Source organism: Nicotiana attenuata, unplaced genomic scaffold (assembly GCF_001879085.1).
Source record: "Nicotiana attenuata strain UT unplaced genomic scaffold, NIATTr2, whole genome shotgun sequence".
Classification (NCBI taxonomy): Eukaryota; Viridiplantae; Streptophyta; class Magnoliopsida; order Solanales; family Solanaceae; genus Nicotiana; species Nicotiana attenuata.
The window spans coordinates 466,323-479,728 of NW_017670523.1; the positions used below are offsets into that span (position 1 = coordinate 466,323).

Below are 13,406 nucleotides of genomic sequence, written 5' to 3' on the forward strand. Positions count from 1 at the left end.
TAAATGTAAGCTATTACTTTTCCTGATCTTCTGCCTCCTTGTTGCGTGCATACTTAGCTTATCTTAGTTCCCCGCTTGCCAGAATTTTCTTGCAACTCATATGATCTCGAATATTAGTTTTGACTTTACTTCCTGTACGTTAGCCACGGTAGGTGCCACTTTCTTATAGAGTGCATACAATGTTGTAGTGAGATTGTTTTTACATGCCCATTTCTTCTTAAAGTTACTATGCTTAGGTTGAAGCTTTCTTCCTTATTTTCTCAGCTAGTCTTTCGTTGTAGTACCTAGGGGAGACCCTCTGACTCTTGTAAAGCTGCGAGCTTATTACATCGTATACCCGATGGAATTCTTGATATTCGTACTTGCCTATAATTATCCTTAGTTACTTAGCTCCACACTCATGTGCTCGTGCGGTTGCTTCTGAATTGAAGTTTTGACTGTCCTCCCAGTGGCGCTCTCTTTTATTTCTATAACACTCATACGGTACCTTTAACTACCCAACTTCTATCTGAATATTTCTCAAGGATTACAATGTCATAACTGCGAGGCTGAATTCATTATGTTGGGGTTCACTATGTTTATCTTGCACGATCTGCTGATTTGTCTGTATCCTCTTGTCTATTCATAACTAGGCTCTTCCTAAATCAACTACTAACTACTTGTTGGCCCATTCTCATATCAATATTCCGCGTGATCTTTCTTAGGTTATTTCCTTTGTCTTAACTTACATCTCGCACTGGCTCCTTATTTATCAATAACATCTCGGGCAGGAACCCTTACTTTCTCTCCTTGACGTCGTGCTTGCATAATGTTCTAAAATCGTAGCATATCTGTAAGATGTGAATAAGTGCAATCTCATCCCTTTCTCATTTTTATCGTATTCTTCCTTTACCATTCCATAGTTACTAGAACCACTTAATTCTGTCTTAATGCCACCCCACTCATATTCCCCCCTTTTGGGGAGTACTAAAATTTAGTGCTACGATGATCTAAGTATAGATGTTTTACCTCTTCATCTTTGGCGTCTTCTCACATCATCGATGACCCTTACTTGCCTTGCGGTAATCCTTCTGTACCGAGGATAACAAATTTCCTTACTCACGAGGGTGACACCTAGTATAATTGGCACACATAGTCCCTTAAGCTTTACTTTGCTCACATCGTCTTCTTGAATGACCTTTAAAGGTTATTCTTCTATCGTCCATTCTATTATCGCCAGAATGCAATCTGAAATTCTCATGATGCCGACTATTATCAAATCACTCAGTCCTAATTCATGTTTAGTTTTTCTTGTTCACCGGCCCATACTAATTTCTATTACTTTGGGGTCTAACTTTTCCTTTTGGTAATTATGTTAGAGTCATGAACTTGTTTCTCGAAATGAGGATATGACTTTATGGCCCATACTATTTTGGTGTCTCAAGGCCTATCACCTCTCGTCTTTTCCTTCACTTGACTATAGATTCTGTAATATTCTACCGTTATCATCCATATATCACATCTTACTCATAATTCTTCATTATCTCTTTTCTTATTTCCCTGCTAATATTTTTGTCTATCACTTTATTCTGAAAACTTTAACAAGATATTCTTTTTCTTTTAGCTCCCCTTGCTCCACCTACTGGCTCTTCGGGTTGCCTAACGTTATTTCTTTACTAGGGACGGGAGCCGCACTAAGGTAATATTTATCCCTTCCAGGCTTCCAGTGCCTGTCTTTGTAATTTTTTTTGATCCTTCTAGTATTCATATTTAGATGTACTATTATAGAGTGCACCATCTAGGTGTCTCACAAGGAGATTTTGTTAGCACATTTACAATATCCTTCGAAAATGTCAACTAACACAAATAATCCATTCACCATTTTGGGTTACTCTAACCCCAGCCGGATCCTGATATTCCGTCCTTCTCTTAAACTACACCTATCATCCCCCATAGGGCATAACTGAAATGGGTGTGATCAATTGTATATATCTTCGTTACTGTTGAAAGTAACTCAGAATACTTACATTTCTCTGCTTGAATTGTAAATATTGTTAACCTTCATTAACTGGGTACCTCGTACCCTTCTTCACCTTGTTTATTTTGCATGCTGAAACTCGTGTCTACCTTCCAATTCTATTATTCCTTTATACCGTAATAGTGGATAAGTATTCTTGCCTTAAAGCTCCTTATCAAGAACCTTACACCTTTTAGTACACGCATGATCTGCTGAAGACCTCACATTTACTAATCATATCATGATGAAAAATTGAGTTCCTCTGACTCAACACTTCCACAACTATATCTCTTACCAACCGTCTTTCTAAATGTAGGTATCGTTGTATTATGAATAAGATAGAGTTTAGGAATTTGAATTTCTACGACTAAGCTCCACCACACGATCTAGAGTAAGAACAAAGAGTGACAGTCCTAAATGCCCTGTAGCCTCCTACTTATAAGTGTGGTGCACGACACACCCATAAACAAGACTTTACTAGACAACGGCTTGTAGACTCCCTAGGACAGAACTGCTCTGATACCACTTTTGTCACGACCCAAGCTGATAGGCCGCGATGGGCACCCGGTACCTTACTCAACCAAGTACCAACGTAGCGTATCTTTCTTATTACATCATCATAGATAAGTGGGCCAGAAGGCGCGTCATGATACAACCAAAGTAAACATAAGGGAGTACCCGACATAGAACGACCCAACCTGATATAGAAACTGATACCTGTGACATACGGGCCTATAAGGCCAACGTGATCCATTATATACTTTAAACATAGGCCGACAAGGCCATACGAATATCCATACACATGACATCTGTCTACAAGCCTCTAAGAGTACATACTTATCATAAAGGTCGGGACTAAACCCGCCGTACCAACCAATACATGTACTAATCATACTGACCGAATAAGAAACTCCGGAGCAATGGAGTGCACCAATACCTTCCGCTGAGCTGATAGCCTACTTGGAGGACTCTCGACATGTCGATCAGGACCTGCGGGCATGAAACGCAACGTCCCCAGTCAAAAGGGACGTCAGTACAAATAATGTACCGAATACGCAAGGAATGAAAATCAGTAAACACATGAGAGAAACATGGAGATAAAAGACTCAACATGTATTTCTGAATAGCTTTGTGAATCATTTAATATTATATTGTCATGCATATGCGTATAAATGTCATATGTTGCATGGGTATATGCGTTCATAACATCATCAAGCCTCTGAGGGCATCCCATCATATCATCTCGACCACTGCGGGCAAATCATCAACGTATACCAGCTGATCAGGTGGTGGTGATCCCATATATATATATATATATATATATATATATATATAACGCCATCTGGTCATGAGTCAATGTAAATGAATGCAATGCATAAGAAGTACGTCAATAAAATCTTTCGTAGTGTCATAAGACTATTATGCCTCTGATTAATATCATGAGATAAATTTTATCAACTTATATATTTTCTAAGACCCATGAGCAGATGATAGAATAATATGACACATGGGGAATCAAGAACATAAGCATCTCTAGTATTTCTATGAATAGAGTCACTTATGGAAATTGTGCATTTGCTCGTTTCGTTTTTGTCGTACAGATCATGCCAAAAGAAAGTAGGGATAGCCTTAACATACCTGAACTGATTCTCTTGACAATCCCCTTAACACCGTTGATTGCAACAATGCTTAACGGTTGATCAAAGTAAGAAAAAATCTGTATGATATTCTTGAGAAAGATTATACCGGACTTCGCATGTTGCTAAGATGCTTAAGAAATTTTCTTGCTTGAATCCTTGAATTCTTGCGTGAATATCCATTGACTAACATTCTGATACAAGACCATTCTTTAAAAATGGATATGTAAGACCTTTCTTTTAGAATGGATATGTAAGACCTTTCGTTAAGAATAGAATAGATATGTGACTACGTTCTTAAGCATGCCAAATCCCATATCTCTATTCTTGACACCTAATATAGTTACTTAACAGTCACATTCATGGGTGGCTTAATGCCACGTGGGTGGTTATCCATTTTCAATAATAAACCACCCATTATCTTAATTAAGTGTTAACCTTCCACTAAAATTAATTATTACCCGATTATCGAGATAATCAAGAATTATCTCAAATTACTTAAAATATTATTAACTTTTAATACACTTTATACATCTTACTATCATAGACATGTGGTACCTTGTATGTTACTAGTCGATAAATACCGGGTATTTTAGCTCGGGCCGTGTTTTATCCAAAATGTCAAACTTCGACGAAACTTATTTTCTTTGATTCGCTTACCCTTTTACCTTCATGAATTTACTTATCACTTGTTTGAAGTAGCACAATACTTATAATCCCAAAATAATCTCATTCCCGAACTTACGTCAAAATTTTAACGTACAACAAAATGCGGGATGTAACAGTGGCCTTAAGTGAATGAAACTATTGGTTACACTTCAAACCAATTTGGCCTTAAGTGCATCTGATGCGTAAATTTTTGCTTCAGACTTATTGGCCTTAAGTGAATGAAAACGTTTGTTGTACTTCAGACTTTTTGGCCTTAAGTGCATCTGGAGTGTAATTTTTCACTTTAAACTTATTGGCCTTAAGTGCATCTGAAGTGCAATTTTTCACTTCAGACTTATTAGCCTTAAGTGCATGAAACCATTGGTCGCACTTCAGACCTATTTGGCCATAAGTGCATTTGAAGTGCAATTTTTTCACTTCAGGCATTTTTTTTATAAATTCAGACCCATAAGTTTGGAGTTGATCGTAAAGTGGGTGCGCTTGCAAACTTTTTTGCAAAGTGGGTATAGGTTTAATTGTGACCCTAATACCGGGTATAGATGTAAAAGCCCCTATTTAAACTACTCATTTGAAAGAGCAATTTATGGAGACTACCTATTAAACTTAAACTAATTACCCGGTTGTACCCACTTGGATAATAATTACTATACATACCTATTCCATATAAAATTATTACATGTCCATCCTTTAAGAAAGTCTTTAAAGGTTTCAGGGGCAATGAACCTATACCTAACCCATACGTGATCTTTCTTCCTTCAATCCAAGGTAAGAAACATTTTATTTCTCTCTTCATCGATTTTCTCTCTTTGTTCTTGCTTCTATTTTCATAAGTAAAATTATTTATCTGATAGGCAATATTTTTATAATATTCACAAAGTAAAATATTGACAAATTAATGGGTGCAAGGAGTAACAATTTTTGTTTAGTTATGTGATGATTTTGTGTACACAAAAAAAAGAGGGTTGCTCAATATCTACAAATTATGATTCAATTAACTCACTACGCGCATGTAGTTTAATTTTCTCTTGCTGAATGAAATCGTCGCCTATTGAATACCTTTCATCGCCACAAAATGCTCTCTCCCTCCCTATAAATTTTATATTTTCTCGTTGCTGATTGTACTATTTCGGGTCATTTCCCGAAATTTAATTGTGATTTTTGGTGCTATTAAGTATTGCTTATAGTACCTTTTGAAAGTTCATACTAAAATTTGATCGCATGGAGCTGATTTGAAGTGATTGAGATCGAATTTTTCAGCTGATAATTGAAAAAGAACACAGTTACCCAACAGTATACCGCTATGGTATACAATATGTTGTAGAAGTATATAGCTATATTACAATAGTATACTATTATAGTATATAATATACTACAACGGTATACTGTAATAATTGAAGAAGAATACAATTACCTAACATTATACCGCTACGATATACAATATATTGTAGGAGTATATAGCTATATTGCAACAATATACTGTTATAGTATACAATATACTATAACAGTATACTGTAATAATATGTAATATACTATAATAGTATGCTGTAATAATATGCAATATACCATAATAATATACTTCGACTGCTATTTGTTGAATTATCGAGATGCTATTATGCAAAGCTAAAGTCATGGTTATAGTAACATTATACTGTTATAGTATACAATGCAATATAACAATATACCGTAATAAATAAGTATTTTTTTTAATTTTTTTCAACTAGGTCCTTGCAAATATTTTCTTAAATAAATTTTTTGATGGAGTTCCATGAAAATAATATTTATTGTATAAGAAGTAGGTGTCAGATGACGTAAAATAGCAATATTGGGAAGGGAATTAAAAAAAAGTTGAATGGAATTAGAAAAGGAACGCGAAATCAAAAAATAAGAAAAATGAAAGAAAGAATTTAAAAAATAAAAAGAAACGAGCCGAATTGAGTATAAAATCAGATTATAGTGAATAAATAAAATAAAGAATAACATGATTATGGAAAAAAATATATGAATAGAAGATAAATAAATAAATGAAAACAAGAAAAAATAAACGGAGAAAAGAAAGAAAGAAAAAAAAAACGTAGACATAACAAGAACATGAGAAAAAAAAGAAAAAAAAAGAAACAATCACCCACAAAAGCTACAATGGGTATGAAATATAATTAGTTTGGTGGGTAGAAAAGTCAATGGGTAAACAAGGGTAATTAGTTCTATTTTTGTGGGTAAAGCTATAAAACTCCCGATTTGGTGAAATTCAAAAATAGCCAGATTTACAACTGGTCGTTCAAAAATAGCCCAGTTTCAAAAGTAATTGAAATTTAGCCACGTTTTCATGTAAAGAAAAATCTGAGCGAAAATACTGTTCAAAACCCGGAAAAATACGCCAGTATATTATGCTGGAGTTCCAGCATAAGTATACTTGAACTCCAGCATATTATACTGGAGTTCCAAGATAAGTATGCTGGAACTCCAGCATAATATGATGGAGTTCCAGCATAAGTACACTGGAACTCCAGCATAATATATTGGAGTTCCAGCAAGTATACCGGTCCAGCATAATATACTGGTGTTTGGAGCACCGGTGCTCCAGTCTCCAGTATATTATACTGGAGCCAGCAAAGTATACCGGTCCAGCATAATATGCTGGAGTTCATACACAGGTGCACCGAACTCCAGTATATTATGCTGGACCGGTCTGTGCTGCAGCAAAATAGTGGTTATTTTTCATTGACTTGGTAAACGCTGGCTATTTTTGAATGACCAGTCCGAAAACTGGCTATACCGTGCTATTTTTAGGCCTTCTTCAGTTCTACTACCAATTACGATAGCCCAATCAGTTTCAAGTCGGCCCAATCCAACTTTCCGCATTTTTATTTTTTTGTATATGTAATATTCGAACTGTCAAAAGATCGGCTTGTGCTAGAAAGGTTCAAAGAGGAGCAGAGAGGAGATTAGGGTTTTGGGTATATTAGGGTTTAATTCCGACCGACGACGATGATTTACGACGTTAACTCGCCGCTTTTCCGATCCTTCCTTAGCCAGAAGGGAGGCGCCTCCGACAAGAGGTATGTACAATTCTCTCTTTGGCTGTAAACTAACCGTCGCCTCTCTGACAATTTTTCATAGTATTGATGTTATAGCAGTTTTGTTTGTGGAAGGTGAAAAAGCTTAATATTTCTGCATAGCCATATTGATTCTGTCATAGTTGTGACTTTTCCTGTTACATTTGTTTCAATTGTTATTTCAATGGTCATTTCGATTAGGCTTCGCTAGCGAGTGATTTTTTTGTTCGAAATGTCTTTGCCCTGTGATTTTCATACATTTGAACCTCTGGCGCCTTATTTTGACTTTGGAGAGAATGTGAACCCATTTATGATATGCCATTGAGTGCTCTTGGGCAAATCATATTCTCGCTATCTGGTACAATATTAATGATGAATGCCATAGCTATTGGAAATTGGTAAAGTAAAGAATGTATCTTGGTGTTTGGATGAAACTCCTATGGTGTTGTGAAATGGTCTAGATAATTGATCAAGTTTTTGGTATAGACGTTATAGGTGTTGGGTTAATTGGAATGGATGTCGATGAGCTCGATCTAGATTATATTTGTGGCCCAGTTAAGCGTTGGTTCAATTAGAGTCGAAAAGTCAAGAGTCAAGCCAACTTAACGCTTGAACATTTAGGCCACGAACACAAAATCGAGTTTCTAAACTGGCTTGTCTAACTTTCAACAACAGTTCTGTGAGCATCAAATGATCAGAATAATGTGTATGTTTACATGCTCGAAAAGATTTGAAATTTGTAAGCATAATTAGATTCCCTATCATATCCTTTGTATTCTATTACCTGCTCGTTCTTTTTGTTTGTTTCCTTTTCTTATTTTTCTGCTGGTGAGATCTGCATAAGTTCCTTTTGGCTTCTTATATAGATATCTCAGTTGGTTCTGCTCTATGACAAGTTTTGACAAGTAGAATATACGTTTGACATGCAATCCTGTGAACTCACCTTGTGTCTTGGTTAGTTTTCTTTGTAGATAAGGAGAGACTGGATTAGTTGTATTATTCACTATAAGATGGACTGAAATGTTTTTACGCTTCATCGAACCACTGTCTTGTATCAACTAGCCACTAGAGATTTAACACTGGAAGTTAGAGCAGTAGGTTGCTGAATGTAATATGACAGAAAGCATGTATCGCTATGCCTATGCCTTCATTTAATTACGAGAGTATTTTTTCCAGTAAATGATTAGTTGCTATATATATTTATATATCTTAATTTCTTTTTGTGAAGTGCTCAGTATTCCCTTAAAAAGAAGATTATACCTCTTCGGGAAACATAACGTTTAAAGAAAAGATAAACAAACTCTACTCTTTATGAAGTAGAAGAATGGAAGTTGCAAATAAATAAATGGCAGAAGAAAAGAAGGCTATCCGTATGGATTTCCCATACAAATAATTTTGGTAAAGCAAATAGTTATCGTGACTTCTCAATTTGAATTCTCCAAAGCATGTTAAATTGCTGAAACTGAAAGTCTTGGCGGATTATGTCTGTAATTTGTATAGAAATATCTCTACATCAATTTAAAAATTTAGCATTGTTACAATTCTACTGTAGGGTCCTAACTTTTTCAGATTATAACAGCATAATCATATAATTTACAAAAGAAGCTCTAACTTGTTCATATGCCATACAAAGACATTTATTAAGTTCCTAAAAACATAATAAGAGATTGTCTTACGACATAAACTAACCACCGAAATAAAAATTAACATGAAAAGAGCGCAAGGAAGTAAGAAATGCAAATAACATTTATGACTTAAATGCTGAGAAAAAAGGTCTCAGTTAAAAGAAAGTAAATACAGTATAATGGCTACTTCTTTATAGACTTTTTTAGAGTCATCGGTAAACAATTGGAAATTTCTGGAGCACTATGAATTGTCTGGCCTGTAATAAAATTATACGTTAGGACTTTAGATTTCTAAAGTAGCTTGTTATTTAAAAGTGGAGAATTCCACAACTTCATTGGTTTAGAATCTTCAAAAAAATTTCCTTAGTGATATTTAATACTATATTATTATAATAAGAAGGTTGCTGTATTAATGGAGCATTGTTGCACATAAAATGTTTTTTTTGGTTTCATTTTTTTTTCAAAATCCAGTGTTTTAAGTTGATCTTAAATCTATCCTTCAGATTAATCTTGATATCTAAACCTCAACATTAAACTAGCAGGATCTCTCTCTCTCTCTTCTCTCCATTAACTAGACTCAAGTGGTGGTAGTTATTCAAGCTGCTACCTCTAGCAATTCTGCACTTATCTTGTCAAAAGCATCATTGTGTAATGAGATAGCTCACATGCATGTTCTTTCCTTTAAAAGGTGGTTTTTTTTTTCTTCTTTAAATGTTTGGATTGAGGCGTAATTAATTGATTGATTAATTTTATCAAATCTAATTATGTTTCCATGCCAACTATGATACAGCTGCACTCCTTACTCCAACAAACAAGGGTAACCCTTCCTCGTTGAATATTATAGCGATGCTTCATTTTATTCTGATTGTATTTTCTTTCCTGAAATGTATGTCACGTTGTGTAATGGATTAGGAACTTGATAATGGGTTTTTCATATCTCCATTATATGAAGGCTCTTATTTCCTCAATGTAGGTCTTTTCTTTATGTCGAAGCTGATCTGTGATGCATATCCGACGTGGTTATGCACATCTTTCTGCATCCCTTGATCTTTATGTAAGAATGCTTCTTACATCTTTATAATTTTTCCAGGAAAACAGAAGAGCAGAAGCCAAAGGAACAGAGGCCAAAAGCTAGTGAAAACAAGCCTGTTATGAATGAGTGAGAGTGAAAGATGTAGACTTGTTTTGTTATATATGGAATGTTGTTGAACAAGGCTTTTAATGAAATGCTGCTTGACATTTGAATGCGTCGTTTTGTAAGAGATTTCACTTTTCTTCTTTTTCTACTTCGTTATTGTTCCCAGTCCTGATTTTTGCTTTGTGGGATAAGAACCGGGGGTTGAAAGGTGCAAAACTCAGTTCAACCTCCTAGTGAATCCAGAATGTCTAGAAAGTTAGGAGGGGGGATTTTGACGGGTTTTTTTGGGTTTGGGGGGGGGGGGGATCGAGATGCTTCCCAATTTGACTTCTGCGATCTAAACTCAATTTCGTTTTCTGGTACTATATGTGTCACTGGCAGTAGATGTAACTGTTTCTAGATGGAAGGTAATAGTTCACTAAATCATTTCTTATTTTTGTGGTGTGCTTTTTCTTTCTTTCACGTAATTCTCTACTCTTAGTCTTAGGTAGGATATTACAGCCGTTAGTGGCTACTGGGTAGGTTAAAAGGGGGTTAGTTATCCGAGTAATTACTAGATGGCAGGGGCATGATTGTCGGTCCAGCATTGCAGGATGATGTGTTCTTATTAACTAGTTGTACTGTCAACTGTGCCAGTAGATATTTAGGGTTTGTTGGTGCTCTATAATTGGAGAGATTAGCAAGAAAACATGTAATCATGTTGGAGATTGATGTAGTTGACTAATTGGAAAAGTGTTTAAAGGGGTCATGGGGGATGTACAAAAAAGCTTCTGATGGTTGGATGCTCTTTGACGCGACTGTGAAACCGTCACTTAATAGGCCGAATGGCACCTTTGACAGAAATTGAAAAAGGAGCTTTTTGGTGTGTTTAAAGATGCATTGTTCCATGTGATAATTGGCATGAGCCAGCTTCTTTTGTTATTGCTTTCGTTCGTTTATTTGTTAGTCCCATTCATGGTTGCAGTGCGCTCCTTGCGGAGTTTATTTGTAGGTTTAGAATAATATTGGATCTTATCAGAAATCAGGAGAAAATGGATGTACTCCATTTGTCTAAACTTGTTTTGGGGATAATTTGACCTGTATGAGCTAAAAAAAAGTGGTGGAATACACCTGTTCGACTCATTTTCAAAGACAATTGCAGGTTTCTTCTTTTGTTCTGTTAGAGCACCTCTAATTTTTAGTTAGTGTAGTTGAAATTGCACACAAGTCTTAGAGGCAGTAGTATATTGCTCAGAAAGAAGCTTATGGTTCTCAGTCCCTATTCAAAAGATGAAAGGTGTATTATTACTGTACCCTAAAAAGGCTAAGTGGTTGGTCGGAACTTACTGGCGCCCCCATTTAAGCTATATCCATATTTTTAAAATTATTTAACCTATACCCTAATTTTTATAACTTAAGACGCCCCCTTCTTCCTGCTACCTGTGCGCTCCTTTCTTCCTCCTTTCTTGGTAGTAATCTTCCAAGTTGGTGGGAGGCGAGACTCATGCATCATCCAATCTGTTTTTGTGCCTTTCCCAGCACTTCCTCGATAATATACTAAACATTTTTTGAGGCCAATGACGCAATCGTGATTTGGTAGTAGAATAAACAGGCTTGTCAATCCCGGTTGCTTTCCACAATCCAGATCTTGTTACTCTATTTTGTCTTACATTGCTCTTGTATTTGATCTCTAAGAATGCTGAAGTTCATCACAAACATAACAAAGCTTCAGCTAAAACACGCTGACGTTCAGCAAATATCGAATAAAACTTCAGCTAAAGCATGCTGAAGTTCAGCAAATAGAGAACAAAACTTCAGCTACTAGAATGCTAAGTTCAGCAATTACAAACAAAAACTTCAGCCAACACTTGGTTAACTTCAGACCCGTCTACTAGAATGTTGAAGTTTGCGTGATTGTCATTGCTACTTCAGGCCTGAAGTTGTTTGTAATTGCTGAACTTAAGCATTCTACTAGCTGAAGTTACGCGAAAAACTTCAGCTAAAACATGCTGAAGTTCAGCAAATATAGAACAAAACTTCAGCTAGTAGAATGCTAAAGTTCAGCAATTACAAACAACTTCAGGCCCGTCCAAGAATGCTGAAGTTTGCGTGATTGCCTTTGCTACTTTAGGCCCGTATGCCTGAAGTTTACGCGAAAAGTGGGTACGCTTGCAATTTTTTTTACAAAGCGGGTATAAGTTAAAACGTGACCTAAAAAGCAGGTATAGATGCAAATCCCCCGAACTTACTCCAAAGAAAAAGAACTCTAACGCATCGAGTCCTCAGTTGGATACCCTTTACTTAATTATAGTGAATAATAATTAAAATGGTAACAACAGACATTAGAGACATCACTTTTTTGACATGAAAAAAAGCTGAGAGGGAGAAAGGGGTATGCAAAATGAGTAGGTATCGAGTGGTTTCCCATGTGATTCATCTAACTCCCCCAACCACACTCTTCGTTACCTTTTTTTCTATTGACGGTCTTCTCACAAAGAATGAAAAGCAATTAATCTTTTCCTTTTACATGACGATTAAATGATGTTTAAGAGCTTGCCGACTATTGAATGATGTTTACGATACAATAACAATTCCCTTATTTATTTAAAGAGTCCATTACTCAAATGGTTATCAAGTATCCAAAATTATCTAATAAAGTCATCTTTCTTTCGTTTGTAACAATAAAGTCACTTAACTATGCCTATAACACTCAGAAGGTCACTCAACTAGATTTCTCACTTTTGATTGTCAAAAACAAATTTTACCTTCTAAATTATCAACTTTTGCTTCTTTTTATTATTTTTAACTTTTTAGTATTATGATTTTTTCCCTTTTTAATTTATATTATGGACTTACATATAATAAATAAATTTTATTTATAAATTAAAAAATAACATTTAAGCATATATAATGTTGGAATAACAAAATATTGAGCATAGTAAAAGAAATAATTTGTTCGTAATAATAATTTTGATACTAACAACAAAAGTTCAAAAGTTATTTACATAATTGAGAATGAAAGAAAATAAAAGTTTTACAATTTATATTCCATGCACTTAATATAAAAAATAGTTATTTAAATTAAGGGTTTTTAATCTATATATTTATATTCTTGAGTATTATGCTTAATTATATTATTATTATTATTATTATTATTATTATTATTATTATTATTATTATTATTCCAACATTATATATGCTAGAAAATTAATTTTTTAATTTTTATTTTCTAAATAAAATTTATTTTCTCTATAGAAAAGTCCATAAAGTATATTAAAAAGCGAAAAAATAATAATATTGTGTACGGTT

At 34.9% G+C, this 13,406-nt stretch overlaps 1 protein-coding gene across 1 annotated transcript; it reads left to right on the top strand.

The window, feature by feature from the left end:
* The first annotated feature begins 7,188 nt into the window (after positions 1-7,188).
* On the top strand, positions 7,189-10,260 carry LOC109240549 (wound-induced basic protein). The gene is made up of 2 exons (XM_019407201.1): positions 7,189-7,358; positions 10,071-10,260. Exons 1-2 carry the CDS (start codon positions 7,288-7,290, stop codon positions 10,141-10,143), a joined length of 144 nt encoding a protein of 47 aa, XP_019262746.1. The 5' UTR covers positions 7,189-7,287; the 3' UTR covers positions 10,144-10,260.
* Positions 10,261-13,406: the final 3,146 nt, after the last annotated feature.

Bases quoted from the DNA above. Each gene is read 5' to 3' on its own strand.
- LOC109240549 (XM_019407201.1), top strand. From the start codon at position 7,288: ATGATTTACGACGTTAACTCGCCGCTTTTCCGATCCTTCCTTAGCCAG. The intron at 7,359-10,070 runs GTATGTACAATT...TAATTTTTCCAG, and splicing joins GGAGGCGCCTCCGACAAGAG to GAAAACAGAAGAGCAGAAGC.